At 35.3% G+C, this 27948-nt stretch overlaps 1 protein-coding gene across 4 annotated transcripts in view; it reads left to right on the forward strand.

Annotated features, from left to right (window-relative positions):
* The first annotated feature begins 158 nt into the window (after nt 1–158).
* Nucleotides 159–27948, forward strand: part of ADGRG6 (adhesion G protein-coupled receptor G6) — a 131652-nt gene continuing 103862 nt past the window's right edge. For all 4 annotated transcript variants that reach the window (XM_045544476.1, XM_045544472.1, XM_045544474.1 and 1 more), the window contains exons 1-2: nt 159–292; nt 7445–7545. In XM_045544476.1, coding sequence (XP_045400432.1) covers nt 291–292; nt 7445–7545 — 103 coding nt within the window. In that variant the 5' untranslated portion in view covers nt 159–290. The remainder of the gene's footprint in view (nt 293–7444; nt 7546–27948) is intronic.

Genomic DNA, 27948 nt, shown 5'->3' on the forward strand with positions numbered 1-27948 from the left:
AGCCTCTCGCCCTAACTCTCCCTAACTTCTCTGGAAGGAGGAGCGTGCCGCCCGCCCCCTCGCCCACAGGAGCGGAACTTGAACTCCGCCGCGCCCGGGGTCCACCTTGCGCCGCCCTGAGCGCGGGCGGGAGTCCCTGACGATCTGTTCAGAAAGGGCGTGAAGCGGGGCCGGCGCGGTGCTCGGCCCGGGCGCCAGGGGTCCCCGCGGTGGAGCCCGCAGCAGCCGAGCCGGGGAGAGCGGGAGGATGACCGTGCGGCCTCGGGGGACCTCAGCGCAGTAATGTCAGCATGTAAGTCTCACCTTTGAGCTCAGAATTCCTTCACATCTTTATCCCTACCCGCCTCCCCCCACCCCAACTCTATGATTTTGTAAGAACTTCAAGAGCGTGGACGGAATAAACCGGTTTGTCTTCAGTTTGCCCCTCGGGGCACAGAATGAATATTGCCAAACTGAGCTGTGACATGTGTGTGCGGCTTCCTTCTCTCTCTCTCTCTCTTTTTCCTCCAGCGAGGTAAACCTCACATTTGGGCGGTGTAAAGCATAATAAAAAGGGCAGGGCTTCAAGAATGGGGAAAACGTGTTTTCGATTCAAATTAAACAAGGAGTAAGCGGCCCCACTGCTCAGTCCAGGGGGCTAAGGCCAAGAAAGCGCTCTGCGGGATCAACACCTGGGGGCTTGGAAGGTACCGGTATGCCGAGAAAATGTTGACTTTACACATTGTCACCATTGACTATAGAAGTTATTCTTGGATCTTTGGGATATTTGATTTTTATTTTTTAAGCGCGCAGAAAGTGTTCTCATTGTACTTTGTAGATTACAAAATAATCAAGGTATATGCCATTTTACATTCTAGGATCTGTGAGGGGACTTCTGTAGCATTATATGGGGGGGGGGCGTTGGGGCGCTGAAACGGTTAGAGAAACCTAAAAGTTTTGCTTCTATGGAGTTGTCTTCTAAATGGTGAGATGCCTCAGAGGGACCCCTCGGAAGGGCCGCCAAGCACTGCCTGGCCTTCCAGAATGGAAAAAGGAAGATTGGACTCACAGGGGCCAAGCTTATTTTTGTGGCCAACTGAGAAGGTACTTTTTCTTGTAACATGTAATTTTCCTTCTGGTGTTTTATTTAATCTTGGGCAGACACCCCGACAGACATTTTACCCACTTCCACTGACTAATGTACAAGAGTTTCTAGAAATTGATAATCAGTTACCCTTCCCCGACTCCTGGATCCTTATTTGTCTTCACATGAATTTTCTTTCAGTTTAATACCTGGAAAAAGGCCTCTCCCTTAGTTAGGCCCGGTCTTTCCCTCTCCATCTTCCCCTTCCCCACTCCCCAATACACATTTTTGAAATAGGAGAAAGAGTAGTACACCCAAGCCTAGCACTCTGCAGCTCTGTCCCTTGTAGCGTGCAGTGTAATTAGAAATGAGCCACTTATTTTTGCTAAAACTGCACGTGAAATAATGAAAGAATTCCACACCTGCGAGTTTTAAAGGTTTGTTTATGCCAGTGGAATCAGCAAGGTAAAACTTGAAAGAATTTATTTTGGAATACAGCCAACAATTTCATATAAGACTTGTTCTTATATGTAGTTGACACATTTCGAATGAATATGAGTTTGTTTTCAACTTCAGTTTTTCTTGAAAATATTGTAAGAATTTTAAACAGCAGATATTTATCCAGCTTCCTTTCAGCTTTCCTAAATATTTAGATCTTATAAGAAAAAAGCATATGACACCAAAAAATATGAATATCAGTTTTAAAAATAAAAGATGTGAAACTGATCAACAGGTAATGTAAAAGTATCCTGATTATGAAATTAAGTTATATAGTCCATTTGAATTCCTCGTGATTAAAAAATCATGTCATTATAGTGTAAAGCATGAATATTAAATCATATAGAAAATAGGGTTTCATACCTTGATTTGAGGTTTTTTTTAATTAAGCTATTTTGACTGAAAGCTTTTTCATTTCTTACCAGATTGTAACTATTTTTTTTTCCATTTTACCATTTACAATTCATATGGAATGGTTTAAGATGTTCTGATTCTTTTTAGATGTTGGTATGTTAGGATGTATGGAAAGAATACCAACATTTCTAGGATAAATATTCCTACTATCTTGTTGAAAAATGTTAGTGGGGAACATAAACTATATTATTTTTTAAATTTGAAGAGATTTAAATACACAAACTATTTAAGTGTATTTTCTGCCTACTCCTTGTGGAGAAAGAGTATGTGTATATTGTTCTGAAATTATAGACTTTATAAATATATTTGATAATTGTAGTGACTGCATATTTTTCATACACTAAGAAATTTAATAGAGTTAGTAAGACTTGCATTCATTGGTCTCAAACTGCATGAAGCTACTGTTCCATTTATGGCTTATATAAATTACATGACATTGTGCTTTTCCAGTGTGAATGGTGAATGAGGCTATTGTCTGTTGGCTTATGGGAAATATTGGAATCCTGTAGTTTTACAGCCTAACTGGACACGTCGCTCCGATTTCTGGGAATAATGATTTGAAAGAGAATCAGTTTATATATTAAAAATAAACTAACAAACGCTTCTGTAAACCTGACCATTTTTCTAACTGCCCATATATCTTACAGAGTTTACAATTCTGATGGGATGATTAAAAGTTTCTCAGACTATTCAGAATTTAGACTAAATAGAAAAAGACTTTGTTCAATGTGTGTGGTACGTATGGGCAAAAACTATATCTTATAATTTTCATTTCTAATTAGATGACATTATTACATTATCTACATTGGATGACACTGTGGTGCATGCTCGTTGAGTGGGGCAATACCATTTAAAAGATATATCAATAACAACTAAAAATGCCAGTATAGCTTCAGTGTGGCTATCTGAGTATCATCTTACTTTCCTTCATAAGCATTACTCCAAGTGGAATTTTTTGGAATGCCTTAAAAAACTTCAAGATTCATTTATTTAAAACAGAGCAAATATAAAAAGGGCTTAATGCGTTTAATACAGTATTGGTTAAGAAATCACAAATCAGTAAGAAAAGATGTTTATCTTGTAAAAGAAAACTATACAAATGACTTGAACATGTCAATCCAAATAACGGAAATCTAAAAGAGACTCTACTTCTATCAAACTGGTAATGATTAAAGCAGTAATACTCAACAGTGATGAGAGAGTCATGAACTAAAAACACTGATACACTTCAGTGTAAATGTGTGTGCGTTTAACTTTTTAAGAAATAATTTTAAATCTGGAAGTTTGCGAGAATAAAAATAATAACAAAGAATGTCTGTATACCCTTTACCCAGAATCACCTGTTGTAAATATTGACTCCATTTGTTTTATTCCCTTTCTTCCCTCCCCACCACCCCTGCCGTACACACGTACACACAGAGATAATTTTTCTCTGAACCATCTGAGAATAATTGTGTACATGAGGACTTCAGGGTTTAATTTTTTAATTGAAATTTTAGAGATATTCATTCCAATACAGTTGAAGACAAATACAGAGAGATCCAGAGCACCATTTACCTGGTTCTCCCAATGTAGTATTTTACAAAACTATAGTACAATATCAAAACAAGGATATTGATACAATCTCTCTTTTTCAGATTTCCCGAGTTTTACATGCACTCATTTGTGTGTATGTGTATGTGTAATTTCTCAAAGTTGACTTTTAATCTGATCTGTGGTACAAGCCAGTTAAGAGTGTTACTGGTCAAATAAGGCTTAAGATTTGTGCATATTTGAAGACTAAATCAGCCTTTTTAAAGTGAGGATGAACCCAACTTCATGAAAGAACTTATATTGAGTAATAGAGTAGCACTTTCTTTTCAGTAAATTGCTTTGACTCAGGAACATGCTCTCTACCCCGAAAAAGAAATACTGTTATGATCAGATTTGAATAAAACAAATTACCATTGTTTTTACATGAAAGAATTAAGGTATTCTTCTCTGCCACTCCCCAAACCCCTTTATGAAAAGATTTGCCATAGAAACAGTTGGGATATGGAGAAGGAAGTTAATTCTAACTATTGGCAGTATTGATAGAATTAGTGCTATATCAATTTCTCTACTAATTTCTCTAAATTGTGACTTTTGGGGAGACCACTAGGAGTAGAGAGATGAAAAATGGCAGGTTTTTAAGATTATTTCAGTGACGTATTTGGAAAAAATCACATCTATAAAGGATCATATCCACATTTAAAGCAATTCCTATAAAAAGGTTACATTCTAAAGCTTCCTGAAACAGGACTCAAGCAAATTTTATTTTGTAGCTTATATAGATTGAAAAGAGGAACAAGTTTGTGATGAGGTAGCTTGTTCCTCAGGAAGGACAGCTGGGTTGGAAACCAGGTGACGTAAAGGGTCTTTGGCTCTGCCACTGCTGATTATGTGATCTTGGGGAAGTAGTTTAGTATCTTAGTTTTTTCACCTGTGAGATGATAGGTTTTCCTGCATAATTTTTAGATTCCTTCCAGATATAGAAGTCTATGACTCTCTTTTACTTAAAAATGTCCCTGTTCTCATCAAGAGAACTTTGAGGCCATAATCAAAATGGTGCGGGACTGTACTGTTTTTTTTTGTAGTTCCTATTTAGAACCCTAGTAACCCTGTTTGGGATTTTCCATTCTTGTGAGAAAGTTGTTTAAATCTCAGGGATGTGTCTTTGCTAAGTGATCCCCTGAGAAGACACACAGTGCTTTCCTTCCTCTGTTCTATTCTTACTTTATTTGTTTCTGTTCTTCAGTAAACAGTAAAGTGGATGAAAGTTGGCATGTCATATGGTTCATGTTTGGTTATAAGTGTCTGCCTTGTCCTGGGTTCCTTTTCCGTCTGAAGTGATAGAATCTTGAGACCTGGAATGTTTTAGGCCATGGTTGATCATCATTTGCACCTAGCTTTGGTAAAACAACTTCAGGATTGAAAATGGAGTCCCTAAATGTTGGAACCTTTTATGGCAAAGGAGAAGTTGCATGAGCACATTAAAATAAAACAGTATTGAGTGTAACCAAGTGGATAAGCATGAATCACTATTATGTAGAGATTACAAGAATTTAAGAGAGGATCATTATTCACATATTGATGAAGGGGAATTGTCATATGCCGAAAAGATTAAGAAGCTGGGAGTTCTGTTGGGCTGATACTTCCTTTCTGTTAGTATCTGTATAGCTGGCAGCCACGTTTGATTGGTCTGCCCCTTTATTTTTCTGGACCTCAGTTTCCACCTTTGTGAAATGAGGAGGTTAGATTAGACTTCATCTTTGGTCCTTGGAGCGCTAAACTTCTTTGAATGTAGAATTGTGTTTTTGTTTTAAAAGCATACTTATTCATCCAGCATCAACGGAAATAGGCCCATTCTTCCAAGTAAGTGAATTTTCTATGTGACAGAAGTTTATCATCTATCATTTTAAAGACCTCTACTAAGTGCCATGCACTGGTATCTCTAGTTCTTTTTGGTGGATAATATCCTATTTACAGAAGAGGAAGTAGGCTCAGAGTTTAAATACTTGCCCCACAAACCACACAGCTAATAAGAGGATTCAGAATGTAAATCAGTGCCATTCCAGAGTCCATGTCCATTAACATTACTTACTTACTAACTGAAACATACTTCTCATTATCAGTAACTTCTTTTCACATCAAATATTTTAGATGGGTATATTTGAAAGTATATACAACAAACCTTCCATACAAGAAATACTCTTCACGCCTTAAACTTTTCCTTGCTTAGAATTTCCATCAGAACTGCATGATGTTAGAACTTCTAATTTGGTGAATACAAAAATATGGTATGAGTTCCAGACACTACTTAAAATTTCTTTCTTCATAGAAGACAGAAATAACCAATTTCATTTCTGTTCCCAGGTGATCCCAGAAGTGGCTGTAAAGTCAATTGATTAGTGTTGACATACGAGATTAATCCTATTATCCGCTCTTGTTTGAGCCTTTTCCTTTGATTTTCACTATGGACAGAATAACCATGCTTATATGAGAATGCCTAGGATGACAGTAACAATAATGATAGCTAATATTTATTGAGCACTTGCTGAGTGTTAGGCCCTGTTCTTAAAAGACATTATCTTAATCATCCTCAGCAACTTTATGGACTAGTTACATTGCTGTTCCTTATTTTATAGGTGAGAAATAGGAGGCACAAGGTGATCAGGTATACTTCTCATAGTAACCCACGAGTAGCAAACAAGGTCTATCTGACTCTAATGCTTGTTCTCTTTGCTACAACATGGTCTCTTACAGTAAAAGAAAGATTCAAAATGCAGGCTTGAGGCCAGTGTAGGAATTACTTGATTTCTAATTTTGTTCATTCATGTATTTCTCTCTCTTCCTGCTTTTCTGGTTTTCTGTTTAGTATTACACATTTTACCCAGGTAAGCAATCTTCAGGCTTTAAGGAAGTTATTACCGGGACCCTAAAGTATCTTGTTAGTTGCTCTTCTTTTTAGAAATGACTCTGAATTACTACTTATAGGCAAAGTAATTCTCTCTGTGGGGATTTTAAGATCTCCTGGAGATTTCTTTTGGTATTTACCTACCTTCCTGCCTCATGACTCCTCCTGGTCACCAGACCATTTATGGTCCCTTTTGGTGACTGACTTTTATAATTACTTCCCCCTTTGCTGACTTGCCTCTGTTGATGGTGCTGACTCAATGCAATGTATTATACCATTGTTCTGAGCCAATATAATGTGGATGTTCCTTTCTAAATCATTATTAAATATAACTTTCAGTTTAAAGATGAGACAATCGTACAGAAAGGATTATATGAGAGTTTTCAAAGTACCCCCCCAATCTAATGTCATTTACTAGTTTCTGTAATACTTGGTGTTTAGTAGCCATTTAAAAACAGTGATAGCTATTTCCATATATAAAGAATTTAATATTTTTAGAATGTTAATGCTTCAATGTTTCATTTTAGGGACAAGAAGAGGGCTTATACAATTTTGTTTTATTTTAAATATTTCTATTTTAAAGCAGTAGATGTTAAGGAAAACATTTCCTTAAAGTCTAAATTTCTGGGAGATTATAGGGAAGGTTGCTATAAACATCTTCCTGCTACCCAGATGGGCATGTGTCTGGTGAGGCTCAGGCTGAAATTGCTTTACTTTTTAATAAATGATTTTTAAAAATTGTTTGAATATTTACCCATCTTCGTTCAGACATCACCTATTATATGAAATATATATTCTGATAAGGAAGGTGCCACCAAGTGGCAAATACAATGTGTGGATTTTTTTTCTTTTGCTGATTAGTTTGAAGGAGGTGATTAGATCATCATCTTTTAAGTTCCTTCTTTATTTGGAAGCAAGGCTGACAAAGATTTCTATTTTCCAATCCATGCTGGAAACCCACACTTTTCCATTATTTGTCATAATTTGCTTTACTGGATGCTGAGTGTCCTTAATGCTACTTTCTTTCATTGTAGGATGTTTCATTCAGGTCGAATGTGGAGCTGCCATTGGAAATGGAAGCCAAGTCCTCTCCTGTTCTTACTTACTTTATATATCATAAGTGTTCCTCACTCAGGTAAGACTCTTCCTCTTTCAAACCCCAAATTTAATTATGATTCCATTGTCTGAAGTATAAGTGTGCTACTTACTTAAGTAACCTGACCTTTATTTGTTGCCATTTTTTATCATTTCTGTCCTTATAGGGATTTTTTCCCTAGGGTCTGTCTATCCTCTCTGAATTCTGCATGAGTGCTCTTACTTTGATCATTGTTTTATTTTCTAATGAGTTTATTTCTTTAATCTTTGCTGTCTTTCTTCTAGTTCTGTTTATTTATTTAGTCCATATTGAGTGATGAGATAACTACATAAATGCTCTTAAAAGTGCTAGCTGTTTCTTACACTATTGAATAAATATACAGCACTTACTTCTGCTTTCAAGTTTTCATATGGTTATTTATGGAAATTACAAACTCTGCTGTTTTCATTCATCCTCATTTTATTAGCATGTTGCAATATGAAATAGGAATTGTAAGTTAAGTTTTTTGATTATGTAGTTAATTTAGTTTACCTGATATAAAAAATTAATTGTAATTATAGTATTTTTGGAATTAAAATGCCCATTTTTTGTAATGACGTTTTTTCCTGAACTTTGAAATAAGAGCCTTTTGACTATTGAAAACAAAATTTTCTAGAAACAGCTAATTATGTGAATAAGCCAATCAGAAGCTGGGGAATATAAATGATAGTTAAAAGTAAACCATTTCTTCATTATCTGCTTTTGTCACTGAACAAACTCATTTGTATTAAGTCCATTCTGTTTTACTCTTTGTTTTCTCCTGGTGTGTATTTTCCTTTAGAGTAAAACCAAAATGTCAAGAAAATCATCATTCTTGAAGTCTTACATATTTATTACTTGGAATTTAATCAAGATTTATAAATTTCATATTTATGTATTATTATGAATAATATGTTTAAAGACTCATGGAAATAGATTATCTACTAAAAGTGCTTGTTCATGGATCAAGAAATTCAACTTGTATTTAATATATAAACACTTTTTTCCAAGCCACCAAGTATTTTAAGGGTTTCAGCTACTTACTTGGAAAATCCCTGGCACTTACTTAATGCCTGCAAAACAAAACTGATCTTTGAGTGAATTTTTGTGTGTATTTGTTAGACTTTCATTATAAAGTCATTCTTTCTATTACTAAATCATTGCCAGAAAGAAGAAACAAGCTTGTAAAGAGTTCAGAAAATTGGATTTTATGATGGACAGTGTTGAACTATTTCTTAACTTCCAAAAGTGGTTTTCCCAGAACCAATTTTGTGATGTAAGATAAATTATGAGATTAAAATTAGTTGAGGTCCATTTACTTTCATTTTTGTCAGGTCATGCATTTGTATATCTTTATACAAAAATTCTTCTTCAAAGCACCTCAAATTTGGACTTTTTATTTTAGATGTCAACATTTTAATTAATATGTGCACATTCCTGAATTTTAATCATCGGAGTAAATGAAATGAAACACATATTTTTAGGCTAATTGAAAAGAATCAACTGGGTTGGGATGAGGCTGCGGTAAGAGAAGCACCTAGGGTGCAAAATTGAAGGAGGCATTCATTCCCAGATTCATGGGAATCAAAGTATTACTACTAAATTTTTTAAATTACTCTCTCACACAAGATTTTCTTGTTCATTCATTTATTTATTTATTTAAATTTCAAAGTATTACAGGGGTACAAATATTTTTGGTTACATGGATCGCTTTTGTAATGCTTGAGTCATGGTTATAAGTGTGCCCATCACCCAGATAGTGTTCATTGTACCCATTAAGTAGGTTATGGCCCATCCCCTCCTCCCCTAGCCCCTCTGCTGGATTTCTGTTGAGTTTTACTTCCCTCTATGAGCATGTGTGCTCATCAGTTAGTTCCAGTTTAATAGAGTACCTGTCATGTTTATTTCTCCATTGGATAACTGGATAATGGTCTCTAGTTCCATCCAAATTGTTGCAAAAAGCATTGAGTCATTCTTCTTCATGGCTGAAGAATACCATATATATTCTGTGGTACACATATAACACATTTTGTTAGTCTACTCATGAATTGATGGACATTTGGGTCAATTCCACATCTTTGCAATTGTGAATTGTGCTGCAATAAACATTCCAGTGCAGGTGTTTTTTTGATAAAATGACTTCTTTTCCTTTGGGTAAATACCCAGTAGTGGGATTCCCGGATCAAATGGTAGGTCTACTTTTAGTTCTTTGCAGTGTCTCCATACTGTTTTCCATAGAGGTTGTACTATTAATAATTTCTGGTCCCACCGACAATGGAGAAGCGTTCCTTTCTCTCTGCATCCACACCAGCATCTATTATTTTTGGACTTTTTAATAAAAGCCATTGTAACAGGGGTAAGGTGATATCTCATTGTGGTTTTAATTTGCATTTCTCTGATGATTAGTGATGTTGAGTATTTTTTCACATATTTATTGGCCATTTATCTATCTTCTTTAGAAAAACTTCTGTTCATGTTTTTGCCCACTCTTTTATGGGGTCGTTTGATTTTCTTATTGCAATTTGCTCGAGTTCTTTGTAGATTCTGGTTATTGTCCCTTTATTAGATGTATAGCTTGTGAATATTTTCTCCCATTCTGTAGGATGTCTGTTTGCTCTGTTGATTATTTCCTTGGCTGCGCAAAAACTTTTTAATTTAATCAAGTCCCATTCATTTATTTTTGTTGTTGCTGTGATTGCTATTGTGGTCATCTTCATAAATTCTTTGCCTAGGCTGATATTTAGAAGAGTTTTTCTAACATTTTTTTCTAGTATTCTTATGGTTTCATGCTTTACATTTAAGTGTTTTATCCATCTTGAATTAATTTTTGTGAGTGGTGAGAGATATGGAGCCCGTTTAATTCTTCTGCATGTGGCTATCCAATTTTCCCAGCACCATTTATTGAATAGGGATTCTTTTCCCCAGTGTATATTGTTGTCTGCTTTGTCAAAGATCAGAAGGAACATATCTCAAATTATAAAAGCCATATATGACAAACGCACAGCCAACATTATACTGAGTGGGGAAAAGCTGAAAATACTAAGAACTGGAACAGGACAAGGATGCCCATTGTCACCATTTCTGTTCAACATGGTGCTGGAAGTCCTAGCCAGAGCAATCAGACAAAAGAAAGAAATTAAGGGTATCTAAATTGGGAAAGAGGAGGTCAAACTATCACTTTTTGCTGATGATATGATCTTATAGCTAGAAAACCCAAAGATTCCACCAACAGACTCCTGGAATTGATAAATTCAGCAATGTCTCAGGGTACAAAATCAATGCACATAAATCAGTAACATTCCTATACACCAATAATGGTCAAGCGAAGAGTAAATTAGAGACTGAATACCATTTAATAGCTAACACGAAAATAAAATACCTAGGAATATATTTAACCAAGGAGGTAAAAGATCTCTACAAAGAGAACTACAAACAGTGAAGAAAGAAATCACAGATGATACAAACAAATGGAAAAACATATCTTGCTCATGGATGGGTAGAATGAAGGTTTGTAATGGGCAGTATTACAAAAGTGGGTTGAACTGTGTACATATGATTGTGTAAGATTATGTAAACATATTAATAGAACATGGAATGATTCACACCAGAATTCTAAAACGGGTTATCTTAGAGGTACAGTTTGGAGAAAGAGTGAGGACAACAGTGGAACTTTATACACCTCTGAATTTTTTGCCTTGTTACAATGAGCATGTATTACTTTAGTAATCTGAAAAAAAAAAAAAACCTGATGAACTTCATAAGATTTTTTTTTCTTTTTTTTAAAAAAACTCATATTTAAAAAGTGACCAGAGAAGTTCTTGAAGTGTATGAATATTTAAATTTTCTGTTAGTCACTTAATTGTTACTTTGGCTCTTTCTTCACTTGACGAGAATCTCTAAAAGGTGTTTTGAATAATAACCTCTTTTTATGTGGCGTGACACTCCATGACTCTGAAGATGAATGATATCTCAAGCAGACAGAGGGTTATGGCTTCAAGTAGAGTGGGAAACAAACAACCAAAAGCCAGTAAATTCCTAAGCAACCAGAAGCCTGTTTCCACACATAGTCTTAGTCAGGAGTACTGAGGGAGGAGCCTCCCTTCTCTCCTAAAATATCAATGATATCAGCAGATTGTTTCAAAGTGGAGTGTTATTCTGATATCTATGAGACATCAACAGCTAAAAGGGGAAATGTTTCTGAAAGTATAATTTGGCCTGAATTGTGTACTTTCTAACCTAGAGCACATCATAGTTCTGGAAGGCAGGTGATTGGGTAGAAAGAATCTTGTACTTTTTTGTGTTAATTTTTCCCATGATCATAGAATGAGCAATTATTAGCTAGCATCAATTACATTGCAACCTGTATTTAAGTGTTAAATAGGCATATTTAACATATCATTATATTTGATCAAAAGGCTTTTAAATGTCTGTAAAAATAATCCTTTCATAAATCTGCAAAATTTTTTTTTTTAGCCATTTGAGTATTAATGTGTGCTTAAAATTACTAAGTGTATCTTACAGGTCAAACATAAGGCTCTAATTGTGCAAACTATTTTGCATATAATAATAAGTGTGTGTGTGTTTCAGTCAAGGTGAAAGTGTTACAAATTACCATCTGAAGCTTTCAGCTAAAAGGCTGTGTTCCCATTCCAGACCTGAGATTAAAAGGAGGCAATGTGATTCAATAAAGAAAGTTTTATGTAGATGTTTCTCTGAGGCATCTTTCTCGGTAATTTCCTCATGTACCTTTGGATGATCTGAATTCAATATAGTTATATATGAAACCCCACATGAGGGGGTCGTGAAGTCAATTACATGACTATAGAATGGGAATGACTTACCTTGACACCACAGTGACAATCTCAAATGCCTAACAGGGCCACTAATGAAACAGACACCACTTAGACGATATTATGAAGAGGGGAATTTCAACATAGAGTGCTGCTTTTCACTGGTCAGATCACACTTGTCTCCAGGAATGGTTGTCAGAATTTAGAATTGATGGACACAGACTATCTAGACCAGGCCGACCAGGGTGGTAATGTGTCTCAAGCAGTCTGAGGGCTGTTTCAGAGCAGTCTCTGCCTACATTGAGTATGTGAAACCTCTCTGAGAATGGGCTGCAGCGTGGGGCTCCATTCCTTTGTGTCCACCATAACATTGTTGCTTTTGTGTATCAATTTTTTTAAAGTAAAAATCTCACTGAATTAAAAAAAACTGATTTAGAGAAATGGCATAGTCACTTTAAAGTAGTGAAGTCAGTAGGAAGGTAACGGTCTTTAGATATTTAAAGAGTGGTGATTTGAAAGTGATAACAGACTTATTCCAGATGTCTCGAAGAGCAGAGCTAGGACCAGTGAGTGGCCACTGTAAGTACAAAATGACTCTGCTAGTAATTGGTTGCCCCCTTCACATTCCTTATGACTGGCAATCGGCACACAAAGGAATCTCAGTATTGAAAGGAGTTTGTACTGGAAACCTTGAAGGCTTTAATCATAGAATATGTGTGTGTGTGTGTGTGTGTGTGTGTGTGTGTGTGTGTGTGTGTGTGTGTGTTATACAGTCTGGTTTTTTTTTTTTTTAACATGCACATAGTTAATTGTTTTACCTTAAAAGTTTCACCTATGTGCATTTCCTTTCAATTTTAGCAGCTATTTTTTATATTGAACTAGAACTAGAGATTGGGCAGGTAACTTTCTTGGGCATGATAAACCTGGAAACTCTAGACTTTAATAGGGCATATCAATTCTGAGACTTTAGCAGGTAGAATATTTTCCACCACTTTTAAATGACTAATTCTCTAAAGGTTTTCTTTTCTTTTCCTTTTTTTTTTTCGTTTGGAGGCAAGTTCTCGCTCTGTTGCCCAGGCTAGAGTGCAGTGGTGTCATCATAGCTCACTGCAGCCTCAAACTCCTGGGCTCAAGCCATTCTCCAGCCTCAGTCTACTGAGTAGCTGGGACTACCGATGTTCACCACCATGCCCAATTATGTTTTTTTTTACTTTTTGTAGAGACAGAGTCTGGGTGTGTTGCTCAGGCTGGTCTTGAACTCCTGGCTTCAAGCGATCCTCCCACCTCCACCTCCCAAAGTGCTGGAAGTGCTGGGAACCACCACGCCTAGCAAAGACATTTCTTTTTATTTTCAACAAGTAGGATATGTGCTTTTTGGCACTGTTCTTGTTAAAGTTGCAATATCATAGTGTTCAGTAAGTAAAGAATGTGGAAAAGTACAAAATGGAGATGAACCAGAGAGAAAGAAAACCAAAAGTATTCCAGACTTAATGAGTAAATATATTTTACAGGGTGGGACAGCAGGGGGAGGAAGGTTTGGAGGTTAGATGAGAAAAATGTATTAATTCTACAATGAACACGAAGTCACAGACATATCTTTTCCCCTCCATTGAACTAAGACGATTAAACATCTGAAAAGAAAACAAGGTCAGTTGCCAGCACAGTTCAGGTTAACCTTCTTAACCATCTACTAAGAAAATACGCTCAGGAATAAGGGAGCCCAATGGGGCCATGTTATTATCATATTTTTATGATTAAGACTAATTTATCTTGATTTTTTTTTTAAAAAAAAGTTAAAAATATTGGCAAACAATCTTCAGAATGAGATCCTTTCTCAGAAAAAGTTTGAATTATGATGAATTTCATATCAAAATATCTTGGTTTATAGTCATTCCTAAACCTGCTTTGCCTTAAACTTGTGGCTTAGAAATGATATGCTTTTTAAAATATTACAAAATTTCTGCAATAAATCAACTGTTAGGAATAAAAAAATATGCCTCCCTCTAATACATTCTCCTCCAAGTTTGGTGCTGCCAGTTTAGATAAAAGAGAGAAAGTGTTTGCACTAGAGCCCAGAGGATGGATTGTATCCACCCATTTACAAATCAGGCTCTTTCTTCTCATTAATTATAAGATTAATCAGTACTATTGGTTTGGGGAACGCTATAAGAATGAGCGAATGCTCATAATTCTTGCAGATCCCCAACAGAACAATCTCTTTAGAAGATTTTTTACTTGGTCAAAAGTTTAGATTAAAGACTATTATTGAAGTAAAATACAGATCTGGAAAAAGAAAACACTCTGGAAATATTAATCACTGTTTTTATACACATTCACGGTTCTTTTATTCTTCCTTTATTCTATGTCTTAAATATATGTCCAGAAATAAGGTATTATGTACAACTGATACTGGCCACTATTGAGTGTAAGTGATAGTTTTGAGGGATTACTGGCTTTATTGAACAGAATTTTAAGACAGAGAATGAGAGTTTCTGGTGACTGATTTCAGTAGCTCCAATAATGGTGCTATGGGGGCTAGACGTTTATAGATAATTTGCCTCAGTGTTGGGAGTTTTTTGTTTGTTTTAGAGACGGTGAACTCCAAGTATGTACACTAAGATTATGGAAATATTCTCCCATCCCCATTTTTCAAATTCTCTTAATCAGACTGTGATGATCAATTGTGTCCTGGTTGGCTCTTTGGAGGTCAATATTAGTATTTTATTTGGACTACTAATCTTCATCTTTTATTTGGACTACTCAGCTTATGACACAAAATTTCTGTTTTAATATTGCTGAAGACCTAATATTTCACTAAACCATAGGGTTTGTGGTTTTTCTCTCAGGGCCTTTGCTAAATTGACATAGGGCTTTCTTCTTCCAGTTCAGTAAGCCCTGATGCTTTAGTTGGTTTGGTTAGGACTCTCCTTTTCATCATCTGGCTTGTTTACATGTCTTCTACACACATGCATTAGAGAGGACTGTTTCTTTTATTAAACATTTCAGAAGAAAGTTCTCTCTGAACTTTAAGCCATTTCTTATATTTAAGGTGGGGTCCATTTGCAAACATGATACTACTGATTTTGCCGCCACAGAAGATGTGTTCAGGAAATGTGTAGTGAAAGAATTATAATAAATTGCTTTCCAAGCTGTCCTACTGAGACTTTGCATTTCCCGTAGCAGGATGAGTCTAGCTGATCAGAGAGTTAAACATTCTTAATCAGAGCCTCCCTGTTTCCTCACTATTATTAAAGTATTTTCAACATTTATGAGAGTATTATAGTACTTAAAGGAGTTACAGGGAACATAAAGTTAATGTTCTGTTCTTAGACTTATTTAAAAGCTAAGGCCTATGCCATAATATCATAATATATGAGCATCGTGTGTGTGCATGTATGTGTGTATTTTTGTGTGCATGTGTGTATGTGTATGTATATATTTCAGGCTCTTTTTAAAGTCCTGGTTATGCAAAGCTATTATAAATCATGTTCCTTAATATTAAGAAGTTTTGGATGGGGAGACTGACATAAGAAAAATGTAGGATGCAGTGTGATAATGTCATTTAGTAGAATTGCAAATATGGTATCAAGTGATAACAGAAGAGATCTCAGAAGAGTTCTTACAGAGTAGGTAATGTTAAAATTGCATCTTCTAGCAGGGTGATTAATAAAATATTTAAAAACTGGTATGGCTTTGTCTTTGACCATTTGAACAGATTTTCTTGCTGTAAGATTGAACAACAAGTTGTAATACTGATGCAGCCATTGGAGTAGTGGGTGGGCCCTGATGATACCAGAAAATGAGAAGATGGTGAATGGGTATGGGAATGGAGAAGGTGAGCTAGGCAGAGAAAGGGGCAAGGGCAAGGACAAATGCACAGATGCACTGAAAATGACTTTGAAGGAGCATGTGTACTTCTTGTTACTAGACTAACAGGTAAGGAATGAGACTAGACAGGTAAGTGGGAGGCCGGACTGGAGGATGTCATGCTGAATGAGGACTTCCAGCCCAGCAGGGAGATAAATTTGTTACTGCTGGCTATAATTCAGTAAGATAAGTACACTCAAAGATAAATGCTGAAAGGCACAGAGGCTAAGAACTTCCCTAAGGCTGTGGTTAGGTTGTTCAGTGACAGAATCAGTTTTTGTTTATTGAATCTGTAGCTTTATGCTTTCTTTCTGTCATACTTTTGTGCTTCAGAAATGGGAGACTTAGTTTCTTCATTGGTGAACAGCATTGATATATATACCAAAAAGCTGGAGATAGTAATAGCACTTTAGACACCCTTGATGCCTTCCCTTCCTTGCTGAGACCTGTATTTAGTTGTGACCGAGTGTTGCTGAATCTAGATCAGAAATGTCTCCTTTGTCTTTTGTACCTATTGCCTCAGAGGCTGTCATCTCCGCAGGGTATATTGTAAGAGCTCCTAAGTAATCTCCCTGCATCCAGTGTTTCTGATAAACCACAGTTGGAATCATGTCACAGCCCTGAATCAGTTGCCTTGAGGGTTCTCATTGCCTGTAGGATGGAGTTCACATCTTTTACTTTCTAGGGTCACTACCTTTGTAATGTCCTATCAAATCCCTGCCAAATAGTAGGGTATCAATTAAAAATTTAATGATGGTAGAAATTAAAGAATTTATATTGTTTTTCTTAGCAAAAATAGGATTGCATAGATTTTTAATTATTCAAGAGAGGACATTTGTGCTTAGCCCAAGCATAAAGTTGATTTTTAAAAGACTAGCTGTTTGAAAGAGGAAATTTCATAAAACTTTACCATAATTATTTGTGCCAAAAGGAGAAAGCGGTCACTCTAAATGAGCACAACAGACAGAATAGTTTTTTAAAATAATGTTTTAAAAAAATTTTGCTTCATCCAAGAACTGAGCTTTTCATGGAAACACTTTTTTTGAGTTAGTGCTAATCTCATCACTATTAAGATATACATTCTTTTTTATATCTATTTTTGTTGAAAATAGAAAACAGTGATTACTCTCTTAAAATTCTTTCACGTTGGATTCTAGCAAAATCAGGCTGAGAGTGATTAGAAGTGATTATAGTGGATGGTTGATTTCTGTTTTTCTGGCAGCATAGCCCAGTTGTCACCTGATCAAAAATTAGCTTCAATTTTTATTTAGATGAATGAGGTACAGCTCTATTTGAAATACTCCAGTAAGTTGAGAAAGGGATCTTATGACTTGGTTTGCTATTTTCTATCTGTCCCTTTCTGTAAGTAATTATATGTTAGAGTAGTAAGACATTTTCAAAAATCTTGTAAATTCAAAAGTCTTATAAATTTTAAAATATCTATCAAGCTTTCTCAAACCCTTTGACCAGTAGGTGCCTTGGGTAACAACACATATTTATTTTTATTACTGAAATAGTTATGGTAATTAAATATTAAAGACAACCTAAATATCCAATGGGAGGGGATATGATAATTATGGTATATTTACATTATGAAAGGTAGACATATCCCTAACTTTATTTTTTCAACTGTTTAGTGAAATGGGATAAAGATTAAAATGTAGTTAAAAAAAGCAGAACATAAAACAATGAGTAGTATGGTTCTAAATACTCAGAGTTAAAAAATAAAAAATAAAATGAAATAAAGCAACATAGCAATCTCCATGCTCTTAAGATTCAGTTATTTCCTTTTTCATCATATCTTTGTTTCTAACAATAAGCATGCATTGGTTTAATTATAATATAAAAATCAATGCATACTAATTGTGTTTATAACTTGCATATGGATAGGATTATAATACTCTTTGATTTTATTTGTATATACCTACACATAATGTATACATACAGTCCTTATAGATTATGTGTGTATAAAATCTATTACTAGTGGTCAATATTTTTGCATAAGAAAACTGATTTAGTTAGTGATAATATTGCCCTGAAAACTGGAAATACCACTGTATCTGAACAAGGTTGGCTAAAATTAAAAAGATTAAAAATTACTAGTGTTGGTGAAAAGTTGTCTGGAACTTTCACATATTTCAGGAGCAAGTGTAAAACCGTATAACCACTTTGGAAAACAGCCCAATAGTTTTACAAAGTTTTATGTATATATCTATCTACACTAGGGTTTAATAATCATATTATTGGGTATTTAACCAAAAGAAATGAAAACATTTGTCCACAAAAAGATTTATATAGGAATCTTATAACATCATTATTCATAATAGCCCCAAAGTGAAAAAAAATCCAAATGTCTATCAACATGTAAAGGGATAAACAGATTTTGGTATTCATAATATAGAATATTCCTCAGCAAAAAAAGGAATGAACTACTGATACATGCAACAGTATGAATGGGGATCTCTTAAACACGTAGAACAAAGAAAGGGACATATAGAGTATTCTGTGATTCTATTTATATGGAGTTATGGAATAGAGGCAACTAAGCTATAATAATAAAAATAAGAACAGTTTTTGCCTCCAGCGAGCAACAGTAACAGACTGGAAGGAGACACAGTAAGATACACTGTGTTGATGGAAATGTTCCAAATTTTGATTGGACTGTAATTACTCAGAGATGTACATTTCTCAAAACTCATCGAAGAGGACACTTAAACTGTGCATTTTATGTAAATTACACCTTAATTAAAACAATCTCATCTAATTAAAAAAATACTGGTAATAGTTTTAGGACACAATAAACAGAATTCCAATGTCCCCAGAACTATAGGGATTTTACTCGCTAAATCAAGACTTAAATAACAGTTTTCTAAAACACAGCTTCTTTGTTATATTTGCTAAAGTATTTTTGACCAGCAGGAAAGGAATTTTTAATTTTACTCTAGTTGTATTAGTTGTATTTACTCAGATATTTTCGGTAGTTAAGAATTTTTTTTGAGGGTGGGGGGAGAACCCATTTCTGCAAAGATATAAACTTTGCCTAGCTCAAGTGTAAGCTTCCACCTCGCCTTTCTTTAGCCTCTACACACGTTCAAAGTTCAGGTTATTATATTATACCTTTGCCTGGCAGCTCTTTTCCTTGGGAGCTTCTGTCCTACATTTACTAAAAACGAATGGAGCAATCAGCATATCATTTTTCTATTAGTTACCTTTTTCATACATATATTGGATTTCAGTTTTTAACTAGGACTTTATGGGAGACTTATTGATATTTATGGCTCATGACCATTAATAAAAATTAAAGATTAAATAATGGGTGGCTCAGGAAAAGTCACTCCATTTGTTGCCATCATTCTGTGCCTATTTGTCTTTTTGTTTACTTATTTTACTTTAAGAGTGGTTTATCATTTATTTACTATAAAGTGATCTGTCCTCCTTTCACAAACTCATGGTCTTTTTGAAAAACTCCACAAATCTCTTTACAAATTTGATTGCTCAGCAAATATAAAGCATGAACCAGAAGGTAAATTTTAATCAGACACTTGGCAATTCTGACCTAGCGTAGACTCAACACCTGGTGAGCGGCTGCTGGAGTGGTGTTTGTTCTGCCCTGCTTACTGCCTTGAGAGGTTACGTGGGCAAGTAGTGAGTTGAAAGCTTCAGTCAAGACAGTCTCATTTCTGGAGAAGCACCTGCTATCACTGTACCCCTGGACAAATGTCGCTTTTTTTGCCTTTGAAGAGTATAATGAGAATGGGGCTATTGATGGAAGCAAACTAATAGCACCCACAATCATCAACTATTAATATTAAGATCCCAAATGATTCATAGGTTATATAAAAAAATTCTAGGTAATTTGAGGAAGTACTGTATATAAATCCAAAGGGTGAAACGTGGTATAATTTTGAAATTCAGTAAGTATTACAAGAAGATGAGGCTCAACTTTTACATCTTAAAGTTGTGGAGCTCATTCCTGAGTTTCATACAAATTTAAAATTAAGCTGATTTAGCAAATGGTTCACTATGCAGGACCTGTGTTAATAGTTATAGAGTCATGCACCACATAACATTTCGGTTAGTGGCAGACCCACATATACAAGTGTGGTTCCATAAGATTACAGTCACACATCGCTTAATGACAAATATACATTGAGAAATGCATGATTAGAGTGTACTTACACAAACCTAGATGACATAGCCCACTACATACCAAGGCTACGTGTTATGGGCTATTGCTCCCAGGCTACAAACCTGTACAGTATGTTACTGTACTGAATACTGTAGGCAATTGTAACACAATGGTAGATATTTGTGTATCTAAACATATCTAAACATAGAAAAGGTACAGTAAAAATATGGTGTTATAATATTATGGGACCACCTTCATATATCTGGTCCATAGATGGAAACGTCATTATGGGGCATGTAACTGTATACTGGAGCTGCCCTATACAGATATACCATTTTTATCTTTTATACCAGCAGTCCCCGACCTTTTTGGCACCAGGGACTGGTTTCATGGGAGACAGTTTCTCCACTAGGGTGTGGGGGGAAGGTACAGGGAGGTGGGAGGGGGAAGAGTTCAAGTGGTGCTCACTTACCTCACCGCCTGCAGTGTACTCAGTTCCTAAGTTTCATAGAAGACAATTTTTGCATGGGGGTGGGGGACAGGGGTGGTAGAGCAGAGGTGGAGCTCAGGCAGTGATGCACAGATGGGTTTACTAACAGGCCATGGACCAGTACCGGGCCACGGCCCAGGAGTTGGGGGCCACAGTGTTATATTGTATTTGTACTACAGGCTGTTTGGGAGAGCTTCTCATGGACCTCTGTGTAGCAATCTGGCCTCTTCTTTAAGCTTCTTTTTCCTGGTTTCAATGTATTCATATCACTATTTTCCCTCCCTCCACACTTCTCTGAAGCCTAATCCATTGTTAAATATGGGGGCGTTTTCTTGTATACCTGTATTTTTTAAATGTCCTTCATTTTAATGCAGACCATCATTGCTTCCTGTCTCAGCTTTTGTAATAATAGAAAAACTGATGCTGTTGCCTCCAGTCTTCCTCTGCAATCTAGCAATAAACTAATTTCATATAAACATCTCTTAAAGTATAATTTGCTCAGGATCTTCGAAGAGCTTTCAGTTGCTGAAGTAAGCACAGCCTTTACCGATTGACATTCAAGGTCCTTCATCATATATCCTCAACTAGTACTTTCTAAGCTATTTCCACTACTTCCTTATACTTAATCTAAGAAATAAAGTGAAAAACATTTTTTGCCTCTGACATTTCCTGGACTTCTCTGCCTCCACATCATTTCTTCAGCCTAAAACTCCTTTTCCTTTCTTTGCTATGTAATAAAGTGCTTACCTATCTCAATTTCTTCATCATGTAGGGAGCATTTGAAATAAGGCTAGGAAGATAAATAGTTTTTTTTCTTCTTAATTTCCATGTATGTGTATACCCATGTAACCACCTTTTGGTTAGCATTTTAAAGGTAGAAATGGAGCAGCAGAGTCTTTTCTAAATCTCCAATTTTCTATCTCCTTTGAAATTCCATAACAATTTGTGCTTATTTTATGTTCTGTTGCCGTATTTTGTTTTATAATCAATATGTTTGCCTTTTCTCTTTCACTGATTATTAGTGCCTAAAGGTAAGGGATATGTTATCTTTAATTTTATATTTGGCATAAAACCAATAGAGTAAAGGTACTGCAATAAAATGAATTAAAGCATGTTATTTAAAGGGAGACATTTGTATTTAGGGTAACCCATTCACTCCACAGGTTTGATATGTAGGACAGAGAAGCTGTGTTGTAAACAAACAGAACAACCATGCATTTTAGCTATCACATTGGGAGCATATTTACTTGAATGATTCAGAGTGCTGTAAACACTGGTGGCATTGGGCATTTTAGTCATTTTGTCTCTGTTGCTGTATACCTAAAATTAGACAGGACCTAAGAAAATCTTCCCAAGCAGTTGATAACGTAAGAACCCTGGACTTACACACAACACGTCTAAAAGGCCATGGAATTTACTTCTTCCTGTCTTGTCTTGTCTTTTCATTTATTGATTGATTGATTGAGATAGAGTCTCACTCTGTTGCCCAGGCTAGAGTGCCATGGCATCAGCCTAGCTCACAGCAACGTCAAACTCCTGGGCTCAAGCGATCCTCCTCCTTCAACCTCCTTAGTAGCTAGCTGGGACTACACTCCTGGCTAATTTATTCTATTTTTTTCTTTTTTAAAGTACAGATGGGGTCCTCCTCTTGCTCAGGCTAATTTTGAACTCCTAAGCTCCCAGAGTACTAGGATTACAGGCGTGAGCCACCGCCCCCAGCCTTCCTGTCTTGTCTTGACTGAACAATCCCTGTGGTGGGATTATGCTCCAGCATATCCCTCCATTGTAACCCACCTTCTCCCCTTCCCATAGGAGAAGAGGAGACATACTAGAGCTTCCACTCAGCTCCACCTTCCCATTCTTTACATATCCCATGAGGCCCATAGCTTAGCAGAATCTTGGGTTGAGGCTCTAAGGTATTAAGTGGATTTGGGATTTGGGGCTGCTATTAATTTTGTTTTAGCTATGTTATGAGTTGGCCTGGGATTTTAACTGAATTTTATAGTGTTATTTCCATGGGAAAAAGAACTCTAAAATCTATACAACCAACTTGGAACTTATTTTTTGCAACATAATGAAATTGTACATTTTAGACTTGTGATTTTTGACTTTCTAAAGACTGAATATTTCTAAATTCATTGTATCTGTGCCCTATTCTTTAAAATTGAAATACCTGTATCCATAGCTGTATTAGATGAATTATTTAGAAACATGATATAGTGTTTCACACTTTTATTAATTTATCTGATGTGTTTTCCATTTAAATAAGTACTTGTAGATTTTTAAAAAGGAGTCATCTCTCTTATAATGAGTTGATTTATTATACTAAAATTAAATATAGATGTTTGCTTTTTAAAAATAATCCATGCTGGATTCATCCAGGAGGGTGATGTTATACTTTTGACTAATTGCTGGAAGATTTACCTAAGAAAATAATTTAATAGAAGCAAATGTTTCATGTGTACAAATGTTTACTTAATACTATGTTTGGTAGAAAAAAATTAAAAAACACCTGAAATTTCATTAATGCAGAATAATCTTATGGATTATGCCAAAATGACTATAGTTACAATCTAAAAATACACATAGGTTTAATATGATAAACAAAATATCAACACTAAATATTAGGCATACTATGTTTGCATAGTCCCAGACAGATGACTGGGAAGTAGTATGCAAATATAAAAACAGGGATGAGAGAATTAAGAATAATAGCTTTATTTTTCAAAATGTGTCTGTAAAATAATTATACTTGATTTTAAAGAAGTTGCTTCTGGAATAATATACAGGCAGATTTTAAGCAGTATGCATCAAGGCAAATTCAAATCTTTAGTTTTTGTTTCTCTGCACTCCTTCCTAACAAAAAAGATTATTCTTAATAACTGATTCCCAGTTGTTGTGTTTCCCTTTCTGGTCATTGCTTCAAAATTGTGAATTTTCAAAACTCTCATACGAAAAGAAATGGAAATAAAAATTAGCTAGAAATTTACAAAGATAATTGGCATATCTTATTGTACCTAATTATTTACAATATACAATGTGATCAACATTTTTCAGATTCTCGGATTTTTCTTTTTCTTTTTTTCTTTTTTGGTCTTGAATATGGTTCAAGATGGGTGTCATGCTGAATGCTGAGTCCTTTTACAGAACAAAGTTGTTTTGTTCTTATGTACCCCTTGACTGTTCGCTGTTCTTTTAAATTAATGGTGCAAGAACAAACTCATTCTATGAGACTGAGATCATCTGTTATCAAAACTCCATTATTAGGTGGAGACAGAGACCTCATGGCTGAAGTGATCACAGAAGCATCTGCAGAAAGGGCTGTACAGTCATGTTGAGTGAGAGTTAAGGGTGTGTGTATGTGTGTGGAGGGGGTGAGTAGTTAGTTGGCTATGAACCCTTTTTGTAGACTTATGGGATTTGTATTAATATTTGCATACATTTGCTTTTTATTTAAAAATCTTTTCACTTTCAGATTCCTTTTTATATTAATTGACATAGATCATTCTTTCAGAAACTGATAGCATCCAGAAAAATCTTAGTACATTATTTAGTGATTCAGTATCAAATCATGGGTATTGTGAAAGCATAATTTATCATCCTGGTCTGATTATGGGATATTAATTCCATCTTGCTCTAATACTTTTTTAGGGTATTTATACTTTATTAATTAAATTGTTTTCAGATGTAATGCAATTGCCAATGGAATATTATGACTTTTCCAAAAATGTTTTAATTTTTAAAGCCTTATAAAATAAAGGATGAGGTGGATGAACCATAACTTCAACTTAAATAATGATAAACAAAAACAGAAAAAGAGGAATTTAGGTTTTCTTTCTTTTTAAATAAGTCTTTGAGGACTAGGAGGAACTGGAAGTACCATAACAGCAACTTTCTGTGTAAAATGGAAAATTTCCTTATTCAAACTTAACAAATAGAGAGTCTGCCTTTTATATTAGGAAACATTGTTTCTCAATACAGTATGAAAATCAGCTCTAATAAGAAACAGATTTTAATTAATACAGACAGAGTAAACTTCCGGGCTGAGCACTGTTATTTAATTTAGTTTAAAGATAAGCTACTAGATATTTGTAGGAAATATATATTATCTTTTCCATGATTGTGTAACACAAACACTCTTTTACCTGCATCCTGGTGATGAATTCTAAGAATTTCTTACCGTTGATCTTTCCTTCTATTTCTCTTTCTTTGCAAGAAGATTATGTAACCAATCTCTATTCATCTTGTTATTCAGAAGTCAGTTTATATAAAGGGTAAACTCTTTACCAATTTTCCCACTGCATTCCCTTCCATTTCCTTCTCTAATGCTTTAGGAAATTTTTGAGTTAATAAACTGTCTCTAATCATGACTCATTATAATGATTAATAATCATAAATGTGTTAAAACTTAATTTTTGTGAAAGAAAACAAAATTCATACATTTTGAGATAAAGTCAAACTTAATCAGAATCACGGTAATGCTACTTTATTATTTCTTGGTATATAAAATACTTTTATTCTGTAATCTAATCAGATCCTACACCACCTCCTCCCTCTACCCGACTTCCAAAAGGGAAGGGAATCATTCTTCTCATGTTACAGATGAGGGGACTGAATTTAGGAATAGTTAAGTGACAGCTGTATAGAATAAGAACAAGAACACAGTTCAGACTCCTAGTCCCTAGTTATCATTTTTTCCATAAGGTTAGAGGTAAATGCCCAAAGGGCCCACCAGTATCAAGCAAAGGCTTTGAAGATTCACATACTTCTATGTGCTTCTGCTCTTCTGATTAAGTTTATTTCATCTTGATAACCAGCAGTAGGGGTATGTTTTTTAAACCTAATTTTGGTTCAGTAATTGTACTTAGCAAAATTTCTTCCACTGTGTTTCAGTAATGAGTATTACCAGAGTGATGTTTTATACCAGTGATTTTTAAAGTGTGGTCTGCCTGGCCTTGGGATCCACAGTACGGTAACACCTGGGAACTTAGTAGAAACGCAGATTCCTGGGTGCTGTCCCAGAACTACTAGGTCAGAAAGTCTGGGGTGGGAGCCCAGGTTTTCAAAGGCTTTCCAGGTTATTCAGATGCAAGATAGAGTTGGAAAATCACTGTTTTAAATTCTTCATTACCACAATTGAAATTCAGGTTAATTATAGTTTAATTTTTTTCCTGAGCTACCTAAAGTGTCTCTCCAGCATTTATAATACTTTTCTTATTATGTCTGCATCGCCACACTGGCTACCTGAGATGATACAGTGTAATGGTTCAGTATGTGGGCTCTGAAGGCAAACTATGTGTTGGAATACTGGTTTTATTACTTACAGGTTATATAGGATCAGGAAAAGTTACTTCTGTGTGAGATGAGGTCATGATACTTCCTAGCTTCCAGGGTTTTTGTGGTAATGAAATAGGTTATTATAGCTAATAACAATTAGCTATAATTGTTATTATTATTCAGCACAGTGATTTGCACAGTGAATAATGAATTAGATATTGTTTTGTAAAGCAGTATTTTAAGTTTCAACCAAGGACCTTAAAAATGAACTTTTGGGGAAACAGCTGATTTAAAAGACTTTCCAGGGATAGCGTATAATGTTCATGGCTCATCAGCCAGTTTTTTCCTTTCTAAAATGTTGTTTGCAATTTCATCTTAATTAATTTGTTAGTAACTAAAAGTAGCCATAAGGAGAACAATTATGCAAAAAAATTTTGAAGGTAACTTTCCACATTTTTTTTCTCATATTTTCGTTTTTAAAAGGGAAGATAATTGTATAAGCATCATCCATCTTCTGCAACCTTTATCTACTTTTGTTAACTATAAGATTATCAAGATCCTTACTAAAAAGAAAAAAATTCTCACAAAGTGAGTTTAAGGTAAACTTCTAGCATTTCCTCCTTACTTCGATGAGCAATCATTGTTTGTAGAAAAAGCTCTCATCATTGAGTCATTGCTCCTTTGTGATCTACACAAAAGGTAAATGGACCTGTAAGTGATGCATAGGTTTTTCTGTGCTTGAAGGGTTTCTTTTTTGTTTAAATATTGGTGCTCAAATACTTCAGTAGCTGAGGCATTTCCACTTACTGCTTAAGATTTCTTGGTCCTCTCTAAGTTTGCGTTAAGTGCGATGCAATGACAATAGCCCTGTATCTGCCACCTATCTTAGGAAGGAGGTAGAAAAGAAGGCAGCCAGGGAAAGGCAGCTGTGTAAAGGTTAGATCTGTGAGTGCTGCCCGTGAACTTCACTCTTCACTACAGCCCATACATAGCCTGCAGCTGTGTGCTCCTTTATTTTAGTTTCTAATAGGCTCTGGAGAGGACAAAAACATGTTCTGCTGGAAGAAATTTTTTTATTTGCCACTGCAATATTTTTAAAAGGAGAAAAACAGGGTAGGGGGTGGTTAAGAATTAGGTGGTGAAAACATTTTTTCCTGATGGTATTCTTAGCAAAAGGTGTTCATGCAAGCCGGAAGGATGTGGGAGTAAATATGGTAATGTAATTCATTAATCATGAAAACCATATTAAGAAAAGGGCTTCCCCTAACCCTCAATGTAATATACTAGGTCACCGGATCCATTTTTGGATACAGAAATTGCTGTTCCCTGTTCAGAATCAAGAAACAGATGATGTGTTAGAATTTTGATGTCTTGCCTTTCCGTCCAGGAAAAGAAATAAAAATATTCTTGAGAAGAAGACAGATTTGATTTACTATAACCTTGTAGTATTGAATGTATTCAGTAGGCTGAAAGTTGAAAATATGCCTTTTTCCCTGATGGTCATTAATTTGGGATTTGAGGAGGAGGAATTTAATGCTTACTATTTTCCATTTTCAGTATAGAGTATAAAAACATGCTCTTTCTAGCATGAAAATTCTATTTCCAATTTATTATACATCAGAGGAACTATAGCTTAGTATTTTTAGAGTATAAAATTCTTGCGCATGTAAATTAATTCAGATTTGCTTTCAAAAAAGCTGTTTAAAGCTTCATTTATATAACTGGGCTTGATCAACAGTTTTGTCTCTGGGAGCTCAGAAGTCACCAATGGGGTCCAGGAAAGCTGAGTCTCCTTTGGAGTTGAGGTCAGAAACGGCTGTAGGTGACATGGATAGTCTATAAAATACAGCATGGTATTTAATGGAAGAGTA

This window comes from Lemur catta, chromosome 2 (genome assembly GCF_020740605.2).
Source record: "Lemur catta isolate mLemCat1 chromosome 2, mLemCat1.pri, whole genome shotgun sequence".
Lineage (NCBI taxonomy): Eukaryota > Metazoa > Chordata > Mammalia > Primates > Lemuridae > Lemur > Lemur catta.